This window comes from Crocuta crocuta, unplaced genomic scaffold (genome assembly GCF_008692635.1).
Source record: "Crocuta crocuta isolate KB4526 unplaced genomic scaffold, BGI_CrCroc_1.0 scaffold73, whole genome shotgun sequence".
Taxonomy (NCBI): Eukaryota; Metazoa; Chordata; class Mammalia; order Carnivora; family Hyaenidae; genus Crocuta; species Crocuta crocuta.
The window spans coordinates 6,842,482-6,856,155 of NW_027529443.1; the positions used below are offsets into that span (position 1 = coordinate 6,842,482).

Consider the following 13,674-nt stretch of genomic DNA (forward strand, 5'->3'; position numbering starts at 1 on the left):
TCTTTTGTGGTTCCATACAAATTTTAGGATATTTTGTTCTAGCTTTGAGAAGAATGCCAGTGCAATTTTGATTGGGATTGCATTGAACATGTAGATTGCTTTGGATAGTAATGACATTTTAACAATATTTATTCTTCTGATCCATGAGCATGGAATGTTTCTCCATTTCTTTGTGTATTCTTCAGTTTCCTTCATAAGTTTTCTATAGTTTTCATCATGCAGATCTCCTATATCTTTGGTTAGGTTTATTCCCAGGTATTTAATGGTTTTTTTGTGCAATTGTGAATGAGATCAGTGTCTTGATTTCTCTTTCTGTTGCTTCATTATTGGTATATAAAAATGCAACCAATTTCTGTATGCTGATTTTGTACCCTGCGACTTTGCTGAATTCATGGATCAGTTCTAGTAGGCTTCTGGTAGAGTCTGTCAGATTTTCTATGTAGAGTATCATGTCGTCTGCAAAAAGTGAAAGTTTGACTTCTTTGTTAATTCTGGTGCCTTTTATTTCCTTTTGCTGTCTGATTGCTGATGCTGGGACTTCCAGCACTATGTTAAGCAACAGTGGTGAGAGTGGACATCCCTGTTGTGTTCCTGATCTCAGGGGGAAAGCTCTTAGTTTTTCCCCATTGAAGCTGATATTAGCTGAGGGCTTCGCATAAATGGATTTTATGATGTTTAAGTTCCTTCTATCCTGACTCTCTCGAGGGTCTTTATTAAGAAGGGATCTACTTATCCTTTAGATCTCAGCTCAAAAATCATCTCTTCAGAGAGGTTTCTCTTTACTTACATTTAGTGTTATCCTCTTCCTCACACTCAAATGTTACTCATATCATCTAGTTTATTTTCTTCACAGAATTTATTACAAATTTCAAATATCACTTGTTGTCAAGCCATCAGAGGAGATTAGAAGTAAGCAGAAAGAAAGGAGTAAATAAGACTATATGAAAGATATATCCATATTTATATATTCTATGAATGTCTTTTAAATTAGAACTATATTGATTATGACTCTTTACTAAACATCTTACTTGTTTTCTAGAAATGACCAGTTACAAACCCAGGGCACAGTATATAGCTTTCAGTCTTTGGAGACCTTTGAAACAAATACCTTGTATAAATTTTTGATCTGGATACCTGCCACCAAACTAGTAGGTTCAGCCTCAAAATGCATGTTTGGAGTTTTTTCACAGCTTTTCATTTCTTGTTTTCTCCTTATTTTTGTTTCACCAAACCAGTATGAAGGCTATAAAGAAAGTCAAAATGTAATTACCAAGATGAGTTTTAAGAAATGAAGCATTCCATCTGAACAGACCTATAGTGAGTAAAGTGATTACTTTTAAATCCCTGCCTACAAAGAAAAATCCAGGACCAGATGTCTTTACTTGTACCAAACACTTAAACAAGAATTATAACAATCTTTCACCAAGCCTTCCACAAAGGGTCAGAGGAAGGAGCATTTCCTAACTCATTCTATGAGCTCAACATTAGTCTGGAGGCAAACACCAAAGTCAGACAATGCCATCACAAGAAAAGAAACCACAGACCAATGTCGCTTACTAATAATGGATCTAAAAAATATTTTAAAAATTACTTGCATACTGAATCCAATAGCATCTCAAAGGGGACATACATCATGACAAAGTGGGGTTTATCCCAGGAATGCAGAGTGACTCAACACAGGAAAGTTGATCAATGCATATTGATTTTATTATGCTAAGCAAAATAAGTCGGTCAGAGAGTCATATGGTTTCATTCATACGTGGAATTTAAGAAACAAAACAGCTGAACACAGAGGAAGGGGGAAAATAGAGGGAAGAAAACCACAAGAGACTCTTAACTATAGAGAACAAACTGTGGGTTGCTGGAGGGGAGGGGAGTGGGTCATGGGTTAAATGGATGATGGGTATCAAGGAGGCACTTGTGTTGAGCACTGGGTGTTACATATAAGTGACGGATCACTAAATTCTACTCCAGAATCCAATATTACACTATATGAGAAATAATTAGAATTAAAAATATGAAAAAAAACAAATATCACTGCAATATATCACACTAATAGAAAAAAGGGAAAATACATAATCATTTCAACTGATGCAAATAAAGTCTCTGACAAAGTGTTTCATGATAAAAACATTCATAAAATTAGGAACAGAAGAAAACTTTCTTGAAATTCACTAGAGAATTTATGAAAAAGCCCATAGCTAATATCATGCTCAAAAGTGAAAGCAAAAAAGGAAAATGAAAGTGAAAAAAGGAAAGGTGAAGTTGAAAAAGGAAAAGTGAAAGCTTTTCCTCTAAAACCAGGAATAAGACAAGAATAGCTGCTTTCATCTTTGCTATTCACCACTATCCTGGGAGTTTTAGCTAGAGCAAGGAGGCAAGAAGAAGAAATAAAAGGCATCTAAATTGGAAAGAAAGAAGTAGAACTATCTGTATTTGAAGATAACATGATGTGACATATTAAAGAGTCCAAGGAATCCTCCTCTAAACACACTAGTAGAGTTAATAAGCAAATTCAGCAAAGATGCAAGATAAAAGATCAACATGTATACATCAGTCATGTTTGTATATACCAGCAATGAACAATTCCAAAAGAAAATTCTATTCTAATAATTTTATTTATAATAACATTCAAGAGAGTAAAATACTTAGGAATAAAGTTAACCAAATAGGTGAACAATTCACACACTGAAACTATAAAACTTCAGTGAAAGAATTTAAGAAGACTTATATAAATAGAAAGTCCTGGACTAAAAGACAATCTTTTGGCGGAGGAGGGATGATTCTGAGATCATCAGTGGGTGCTCTACACTGATTTGCAGTTCTCTGCATCACCCTGGGCTCCAGGTGCCCAAGGTGCAGATGTTCTCTTTTCTGGCTCCCTTCCTTTCCTGTCAATCATCTTTCTCCTTCCTGACCCTTCTAGGTAAATTCCAAACCTTGTGAAAGACAGTATTTTTAACATGGCAATATTACTTAAAGCAATCAACAGATTCAATGTAATCCCTATAAAAATTCTAATGGTGACTTTTGCAGATATACAAAAGCTGATTCTCAAGTTCTTATGGAAACATCAGGGCCCCCTCATAGCCAAAATAATCTTGAAAAAGAAGAAAGTTGGATGACTCACACTTTCATATTTCAAAACTTACTATAAAAATATAGCAATCAAACAGTATAGTAGGGACATAAGGATAGACATATAGGCCAATGGAATAAAACTGAGGGTCCAAAAATGAAACCATACATCTATGTCCAACTGATTTTCAACAAGGGTGCTAAAACCATTCAGTGGAAAAGAATGGTATTCAGACAACGAGATATCCACACTCAAAACAAGGAAGATGAATCCCTACCTCCCATTATAGAAAAATTAACTCAAAATTGATCAGTGATCTAAATTTAAGAGATAAAACCATCAAATTATTAGATGCAAACACAGGGGTAAATTCTGATGACTTTGGATTTGACAATGGCTTTTTAGATATGACACAAAACACACAACCAACAAAAGATAAAAAGTATTTAACTGGTTTTAATCAAAGTTAAAAAATTATTGTGCATGAAAGAGTACTATGAAGAGAGTAAAAAGAATATATTTGCAAATTATGTATTTGATAAGGCTCTACTGTCCAGAATACATAAAAAGACAACCCAGTTAAAAAATAGTTCCAGAACTTGAACAGACATTTCTGTAAGTAATATATCCAAATGGCCAATAAGCACCTGAAAATATCTCAACATGATTAGTGTTTTTTTTCCTCATCAGGGAAATGGAAATCAAAACCATAAGATACCACTTTATACCCATGAGGATGACTATAATAAAGGAAATAAAGAATAACAAAGGTTTGTGAGGATGTGGAGAAATTGGAACCCTGGTACATTGCTTGTGGGAATGTACAAATGGTACAGCCACTGCAGAAAACAGTTTAGTGGTTCCTGGAAACATGAAACAGAATTATCCCAAGTGCTAGCAGTTCCATTTCTAGGTATATTCTCAAAAGAATTTAAACAGTTATTCAAGCAAATACTTATAGATACTACTCAAACAGCCAAAAGATATCCTACATGTCTGACTACAGGTGGAAAAAGAAATATATACATATAAATTTATATACATATATATTTATATATAAGCTTATATATAAATTTATATATATTTATATATATGCTTATATATAAATTTATATATATGTATATATTAATGAAATATTATTCAGCAATCAAACAGAATGAAGTGCTGATACATACTAATGGATGAACTTCAAAAATATTAATTAGTGAAAGACGCCAGACCCAAATAGTCATATATTATATGATTCTATTTATATGAAACATCCAGAATAGTAAATCCTTGGGGGAAAAAAAGCAGATTAGTGGTTGCTAGGGGCTTGGGATAGGGAAAAATCCAATGTGACTTCTTACTGGGTATAAGGTTTTATCTAGGTGTAATGTAAATAGTTTAGAATTAGGCATGTACAAGTACATTGTAGTTGTACTAAATTCCACTTTTTTTCCACTTCAAAATGGTTAACTTTAACTTATATGGATTTCACCTGAATTAAAAATTTTAATGTGAAAAAAGAAATGAGACACTATAATACCTGAAGACAATTTGGCCTGGTTTACTCTGTGGCTACTACATACTTTCAAGGATTGAATTTTACATCAAAATTATGTATGATTTGTATTTCTAGGACTGAGAAGCAACAATTCTTTTGAAATGTTTAGTAAGGGAAGACAAAATGCAATTACTCAACAATGAAGTCATGGCCAATGCATTTTACCACACTTGGTCAGAATACCTTCTTTTTGCTATGTAATTATCCAGTAATGGTAAGGGGGCATAGAGGGCAAAACTTAGATATCCTACTCTAAGTAAACTGGTCTAATTCTTGAAAGTAAACAGGTGGTGAGAACACAGATATGGGAAATACTTAATCATAATATGCTACTCACTAGGATCTAAGAAATCATCACATATTATTTAGTTGGGAACAGCGTTTGCAGATTTTCAAATTTCTTTACTCTCCAATCTAATCCACTGTGCACCACGTGGCTGAAGAAGACTTCTATTACTCACAATTGTTAATGTATGGGGTTTCAGTGTCTTATTCACAGATACTGTGCATTTGCATATGTGGAAGGCTTTAAGAGGTATCAAGAAATGGTTAGTATTTTCATATGGGCTGGTAAGCACATGAAAATGATTTTGCATCTGACCTTTTGATTTGACTGTCAATATATGCAATAGGTTCATAAGGACTATGGCTTTTTGCAGTTAACAGCAGCATTACTCACCATAAGAAAAAAGTACCATGGCTGGGGCACACCATACAGCCCTGGAAAGACAGTTTCTATATACCAGGTCACAAGGCCGTACAAGACAGCATCAAGTAAAAGCATTACCAAAATATAGCCAAAAAGGAAGTTATCCTCAATGCTGACTGGTGTCCAAATGTTATCCCACGTAATACCAATTTCTGAAATAGAAAGGAAATAGCATAGATGACAGCTCTGTGAAACAGTAAAGAAAAAAGGCTGATACTCTAAATCCTGTCACTGTAAGTGATCTGTATGTTGACACCTTTATTATTTAAGTCGTTCAAGAAAATAAAAATGGTGGAATATGTAATCATAAGGTTTCTGCCCCTTTCCTTTCAAAATGTATAAAAATAAATAGGAATGACTGAGACGAGGTCAATGAATGAGACAAAAATAAACAATAACAAAAAAGTCAAGAAAAAAGCAGACCTAGTAGATCCTATTTTTCTATCCCTTCATACTAAATTCACAGTTAAACTATCATCAGGATACACACATCTGGAAAAAGATTCAACAGCACTAGAGACGGTTGCTGACTACCAAGCAGAAGAAAAAGAGGTTTTGCTTAAATATAGTTCTGATAGAAGGGACAAAGAAAGTCATCCATAAAAGGGGGGGAGAAGTAATCTTTGGTTTTATTTCTTCTATTTCTGGACAGAGTGCAACACAACTGGAAAACTTGCAGTGATCTCCTAATTCAAAGAGGACACTTCATGAATACAGCCAATGAAACTTGCCCTCTCTTCAACTTCAGCCTCCCTTTCCTATCTATAGACCAGCATCATGAAAAGAATATTCATCAGCACTTTGAATAACAAGTGGGTCTTTGAAAAAGCTATAAAAAAGACAACCATCTAAGACAAAATTATTTAGTAGAATTAAAAATTTCCAAATGAAAGCCAATTTGAGAGGCAGTGAAGAGCAAATCTGAAACAATAACAACAACAAAAATGGTAGAATGCAAATTTAAGGAAGTCTGCGGGACTTTGAGAAATCTTCCCACCCAGAACACAGTAGCAGTTCCCAAAAGAGAAGTAAGTAATACAGAAAAGAAACAATAATTAAATTAAATAAACTAACTCAATAAAAAATAACTCATATAGAAAAACAAAAGCATACATCCTGTTGCAGACTAAGTCAATGAAAGTAGATAAATTCTAGTGAAATTTTAATGTTTCATGTATAAAGAAAGAATAATGCAAGTATCCATAAATAAATTATGTGTATATTCTTCTGACTGGCTGTTCACTGGGTGAAAAAATTAAGTCCTCAATTGTCTTCATTAATCAATAAATGTAATGAAATTTCCACTAAATCACCTAAGATTTTTCATAGATTTTGACAAAGTGATCCTAAAGTTCAAGTGGAAAGCAAAGTGACAAGAATAACTAAAAACAAGCTGTGGGAACACAACTAACATATTAAGATTTGTTATAAAGCTATGGGCAAAGCCATTGGAGTACTGACACAAAAACAGAAAAAAAAAGATCAACAGAATGGAAAAAAATCATCAAAAACTGATACATGCATATATGGAAACTTGACATAAAACAAAGGTGGAATTAGAAACCAGTAGAAATCAACAAACTATACAATAAATGACAGTAATAGCTCAATTTTCATATGGAAAATAAAATTAGGTTCTTACCTCAAAACCAATTAGAAGTATCAACACTATGTTTACTGAGTTATCATAATAGTAATAAAAATTAAGCTGTGATTATCTTATAGCATTTTTATATTGAAAAACGTATTTACATTATCATGCATACTGTTGGAGCAAATATATGTGTACTATTATGGGTAATAGCAAAAAAACTGGAAACCATTTAAATATGTATTGCTAGAGAACTAATTATAGTGCTCCTTCATAAGAGAATATTAAACAACTTTGTAAAAAATATGAACATCTATGTGAGAAAAGGTCTAATAAATTATTAGGTAAATAAAACAAGTGGTAGAATAGGTTTAAAATTACTTTACTTAAGAGTATAACTGGGGGCTTACTGTGGAGAGATGGAGAATTTCTAATTTTTCACCCCTCTGATATTTTTAGTTCCCATAACTGTCTTTATAATAAATTAACAAATCTAGGGATAAATAATTTTTATAAAATTTTCTTATCTCTTTATCCATTGTCCAACCCCTCCCTACCCCACTGCCTCAATTTCACCTTTTTAGGAATCAAAAAGCAAGGACAAAATTTGCAAGGCAAACACTTACGTTTTAATTCCAACTTGAGCAGATGACTAACTCCCAGTGCCAACGCAACATTTGAGCTGAGACAGGCAGCCACCTTTTGAGTGAGGGTTATAGGTCCGTAGTAATGGGAAATGGCATTATATGGAAAGAAACTGGCAAAATACAGGAGACTTCCAGCAGAAGCAGCCAAATGGGCTGCAAATAACGAAATTATAAGCTCAGTTCAAAGAGTATACAGCACAATGAATTACAAATAAACTTTTTCTATTATATCATAGGAACAGAATGTAAGCTCTAAGAGGGAAGGGAATTTGTCTTTTTCACCCTTGTATCACTGATGTCTGGCACACACTCTGTGCTCCGTGAGTATGTGTTAAATAGATGAATTAATTAACAGTTAATGTATAGGATATTTACAGTCATTTAAACAAAAAGAGCTCTTTATGAAGTTTTAAACACATGCTTCCAATTTAAATCATGATTCCCAAAATAAAGAATAGTTAAATAAATATTTAACTACTGAGGGTTAGATGTAGTTAGGTCCATAAGTATGGGATCCTATAGGCTAGAAAAAGAATTCTTGTTAAGATTATCATTGAGATGACAAAAATCAACATTGATGAAGAAAATAAAAACACTCAAATCAAACTACAATATTATGAACTGTCTTTTTCTTTCTTTAAACTGCTTTACTGAGGTAAAACTGACATATAAAAAGCTGTACAAATTTAATGTAAACAACTTGAGTTTGGAGGTAGGTGTATTATCTGTGAGCATTTGTGATTACACCACAATCTATACTATAAACATATTTATTACCTCCCAAAGTTTCCCTCTGCCTTCTTTTTTTCCCTCTGTCTTCTTTACTTGTTAATTTTTTGGTGATATGAACAGTTAACATAAAATGTACCTCTTAGTAAGTTCTTTTTATAATACAGTATTATTAACTATAAGCACTATGTTGTACACTAGATCTCTAAGACTTACTCATTTTTTGCCCAATGAAACTCTGTACCTTTTGACTATTACCTCCCAACTGCCCTTTATCCCAACCCCCTGGCAACCACCATTCCATACTCTCCTTCTATAAGTATTACTACTTTAGATTCCTTAGATAAGTCGTATCATGTAGTATTTTTCTGTGTCTTGCTTATTTTGCTTAGCATAATGTCATCCAGGTCTATGTTTTTACAAATGGCAGAATTTCCATCTTTTATAAGGCAAAAAATACCCCATTGTGTATATATATATATATACCACATTTTCTTTAGCCATTCACCTGTCAAAGGACATTTAGGTTGCCGTAAAGAATATGGGAATGCAGATATATCATATATTTATTTTTAAATTTTTATCTTTTTATTTCATTTTTTCCCATCATGATAGGTATAATCTTTAATCCCCATCCCCTATTTCCCCCATCCCCCTACCTATCTCCTATTTGTTCTCCATAATTAAGAGGCTGTTTCTTGGTTTACGTCTTCTCTTTTTTCCCCTTTGTTCATTTGTTTCTTAAATTCACAAGACTGAAATCATATGGTATTTGTCTTTCTCTGACTGATTTATTTTGCCTTGTACAATGTTCTGTAGCTCTATCCATGTCACTGCAAATGGTAAGACTTCATTCTTTTTTATGGCTGAATAATATTCTATTGTATTTATCCATTCAGCAATTGATGGACACCTGGGCTGCTTCCATTTCTTGGCTATTGTAAATAATGCTGCTATAAACATAGGGATTCATGTAACCCTTTGAATTAGTGTGTTTGTATTTTGGAGGTAGATAATCTTTAGCGAGATTACTGGATCATAGGATAGTTTTATTTTTAACTTTCTGACGGGATGGGAGAGCACTGAGTAATGTACAGAATTGTTGAATCATCATATTGTATACCTCAAAGTAATATAACACTATGTTAATTACATTAAAAATAATAAAATAAAATAAAACCCCAGAAAATCTGTTACACTATGAGTCTTACACTTACCTTTATTGAAGAATGTGCTAACCATAAAGGCAAAGAATATTGAAGCAATGGCATAACACATAAGAAAAACAAAGATGAAACTACTATCACTGAAGCGAAAGAATGGCTCACTGATAATCTACAATAAAACAATTATGACATCATGTAAGGTACACAATAAATATTGGCACATAAAAACAAGAGAAGAGGGAGAAAATGATAGCCCTGATGAGATCACTGCTCAGTGAGAAGGAAAGTTAACTAAGTAACTTATTTCTTATGGAAGGGCTTACATTGATCTCAGAGATACAGTAGTCTGAGTTTCCATAGCAGAAATAAATAAAATCTATATTCCATCCTTCTGGCACCTGAGACCAATCAGTTCACACTATAATTACCTTTTCCCTTCCAAAGGATACCTAGAGTAGGCTAAGATGCTCTAGAAAGAAGATGTCTAATAGAGAAGCCATCAACCCATTAACCACCTGTAGTTCTGAGTACTTAACATGTAGCTAGTCTGACTTAGGAACTAAATTTTTATTTTCATCTAATTTTAGTTATTTTTACTTAACCTGAAAAATGAAAGCACTGTCAAATACAGATCAAGCATTTCTGGGGGATCAAAATATAGTGTATGAATTCAGATGTGTTTTAAGTATAAAACACACACTGGAGCATTAAAAACAGTACAAAAAAGAATATAAAATATTTCTTAATTTTTTAAATAGGTTGCATGTTTAAGTAATATTTTGTACATATTAGGTTAAGTGTAAAATATTATTAACATAATTTCACCAGTTCTTTATGGTTTTAAAAATTTCTAGTGGCTACTAAGAAATCAGTATTACACATGTGACTCATGGTATGTCAACTGGACAGCATGAAATTAGACACTTGCCTTGGCACAGAATAAAACACATATCAAAGAGATAATAATAACATAAAAAAAGAAGTATGTGAAGAAATAGGCAGCCCAGATGATCCAGTTTCTAAGTCCAATGATAAGCTGGTACTCCTATAGAAAAGTCAACACAAGTCAAATATTGCATGTTATTAATTCATACTGCTTATATGCATTTTTCTATTGAAATTCCCATAAAATCTATGTTACTGGTTAACATCATCTCCATGTTATGAATGAGAAAAATCAAGGCTCAGAGTGTATGCTATTGAAAATTATGCAGTTAAGGTCACTGCTGGCATTAAAATATATTTCTCCTGAGTTCAGAGATCTTTATTACTACACCTAGTACTGAACCAAAAAGGAAAAACATTTAAAATTAAACTTTGAAGGGGCACCTGAGTGGCTCAATTGGTTAAGCATCTGACTCTTGGTTTCGGCTCCAGTGATGATCTTACAGTTTGTGCCTTCAAGCCCTGGGCAGGCTCTGTGCTGACAGTGTGGAGTCTGCTTGAGATTCTCTCTCTGCTCCTCCCTGCTATCTCTCTCAAAATAAATAAATAAATAAACTTTAAAAAATTAAACTTTGAAATATTAAGATCTCTTTTCTATTATACTGTACTTCCAGGAATATTACAGAAATATGTCTACGTTTCTTTATAAGTCCAATTGTACAGTAGAAGCTGACTGTACTTGTTCCTTGTAGGCAATGTGTCTTTTCCCCCCTCTGGTTGCTTTCGAGATTTTCTCTTTGGTGTTTCATTTTCAGCAGTTTGAATATACTACGCCTGTCCGTCTGTCTGTCTGTTTCTGTGTATGGTATTTATCCTGCTTTGTGTTCCCTTAGACATGTAGTTTGATGTCTTTTATTAATTTTGGAAAATTCTCTGCCATTGTTTCTTTGGCTCTATTCTCTCATCTCCTTTTCTGGGGATTTAAATTATGTAGATATTATACCATTTGATACTGTGATATTGTCCTACACTTTTGGATACTTTCTTCTGGGTTTTAACATTTTGTTTTCTCTTTGCATTTCAGTTTGTGTAATTTCAACTGTCTTATATTCAATTCTATGATTCTTTCCTCAAGTTAAGTCTAGTAATGAGCCTGCCAAATGCATTCATTTTTGTTAGCATGTTTTTTTTTTGTCTAGAAATTTTATTCGACTCCATATAATTTTGATCTCTCTGATAAATATCATTACCTATCTGTATTGCATGTTATCTACAATTCATAAAAGAGTTAACAAAGGAGGCCTGAGACTACTACTTTTAGAAAGGTATATATGTAAGTTGGCCCTTGGCTGATATATGGGAACTTGTCTAAACTGTTCCCTATGCTGATACAAAATTTTCCCTAAATAAGGGTAGGTGACTGTGCCAAAAATGGACAAATGACATGGTTTACACTGAATACCTGCTCTCTAGGAGTGTGGAATTTTGGTGCAGGCTAGGCAAAGGGTGTCTACATGATCAACACCCCCCCTGCCCCCATCAAAACCTTGGGTGGTAAATTTCTTTTTTTTTTTTTTTTAATTTTTATTTATTTCTAGGAGAGAGAGAGAGAGCGTGAGCAGGGGAGGGCCAGAGAGAGAGGGAGACACAGACTCTGAAATAGGCTCCAGGCTCTGAGCTGTCAGCACAGAGCCCGACGCGGGGCTGGAACCCACAAACCGCGAGGTCATGACCTAAGCGAAAGTCGGACGCTTAACCGACTAAGCCACCCAGGCGCCCCTGGGTGCTAAATTTCTAATTGACTTCCTTGGACATGAACAACACAAACACATTGCTGGATTTTCACTGCTGGGGCAAGAGTGTGCTGTGTGTGACCTCTTGTGGAGTTACTTGAACAAGCCCGCAGGTGAATGCCTCCAGGTTTTGCCTGTGTCATATTCTCTTAACAGCCAGCTATGTTTAATTACTATATCACTAAAATAAATCCTAGCTGTGAGCATTAACTATACACTAACTGCCATGAGTCCTTCTAGAGAATTTCAGAAACTGGAATGTCTTAAGGATCCTGAAGATAGCTACCTTTCTCTTGGAGTCTTTAAATTATTAATTACAGTAATTTATAATTCCTTGTCTGATATTTCCAACATCTGCATCTTACCTGTATCTGATTCTGATGATTGATTTGCTTCTTTGGACTATGTTTTCTCTTAATTTTTGGTGTGCCTAATAATTTTTTGTTGAAACCCAGACGTGTTATCTAGGGCAGGAGATACCAAGGAAAATAGGCCTAAGATGTGGGGATTTAAGTTAATTTAGCCAAGAGCTGAGATGTCTTAGAAGTTCCCTGTTACGCTAGTTACTAGACTTCAAATTCCTCCAAGGACCCTTTTTGTTTCCCTGTATGCCTTCAGGTTTTCCCTTCCCGCTGCTCCCAAGAGATAATTTTCTTTCTGAAATTCTGCCAGCTTAGAAAATTGATAAATGACATCAGTTATTCACTCTTCCTGTTTTGTATTTGCTGCTATGGGGATGTAACAACTACCCACCAATAATAAATATTTAGAAATAATCTAACTCTCCATATGAAAGAAAATCACAGGCCGAAAAACATCTTTACAGATGAACATGGAGGGTGGAGTGTGAGACAAAGACAAAACAAAGCAGACTCTTATTTTTTTTTAACATATTATTTTTCAGTAATCTCTCAAAAGTGAGTAAGCTCTCAGGGCTTGAACCCACAACCCGAGATCAAGCATCACACACTTCACTGACTGAGCCAGTCAGGTGCCCCAAAAGAGACTCTTACTATAGAGAACAAACAGAGGGTTGCTGGAGGGGAGGTAGGAGAATAGGAAGGGTTAAATGAGTGATGGGCACTTTTTGGGATGGGTACTGGGTGTTATATGTAAGTGATGAATAACTAAATTCTACTCCTGAAACATTACACTGTATGTTAAATAACTGGACTTTAAATAAAAACTTGAAATAAACAAACAAAAAGAAAATAATTAGGATTACCTTCAATCTTTTTTCCCGTTCCCAGACAATGGATCGCATGATGGAAAGTACAGTTGGAGAGAACATGAGTATGAATATCAAAGGGAGGATGCTACTAGTGATCCAAATTAATCCATCATGAGAATAAGCTGGGTGTGGAAATCTCTGTATAAAGATACTGATACTATCAAACAGTTTCTGGCTAGCACTGCTCTTATGATAGAGCATGATGGCTTTATCTATGGCATGCTGTATGGCCAGGAACCCTTCTCTGATGTACCCTGCATGATAAAACAAACACTGTCAAGTAAAACAGACTAAGGAA

General features: G+C 34.2%; 1 protein-coding gene across 1 annotated transcript in view; it reads right to left on the reverse strand.

Moving 5' to 3' along the window:
* LOC144228656 (phospholipid-transporting ATPase ABCA3-like) overlaps positions 1-13,409 on the reverse strand; it is a 120,151-nt gene extending 106,742 nt beyond the window's left edge. The window contains exons 1-5 of the mRNA XM_077760563.1: positions 13,371-13,409; positions 9,519-9,636; positions 7,552-7,725; positions 5,305-5,486; positions 1,109-1,243 (exon numbers count right to left, since the gene is read on the reverse strand). Coding sequence (XP_077616689.1) covers positions 1,109-1,243; positions 5,305-5,486; positions 7,552-7,725; positions 9,519-9,636; positions 13,371-13,409 — 648 coding nt within the window. The remainder of the gene's footprint in view (positions 1-1,108; positions 1,244-5,304; positions 5,487-7,551; positions 7,726-9,518; positions 9,637-13,370) is intronic.
* Between the last annotated feature and the right edge of the window lie 265 nt (positions 13,410-13,674).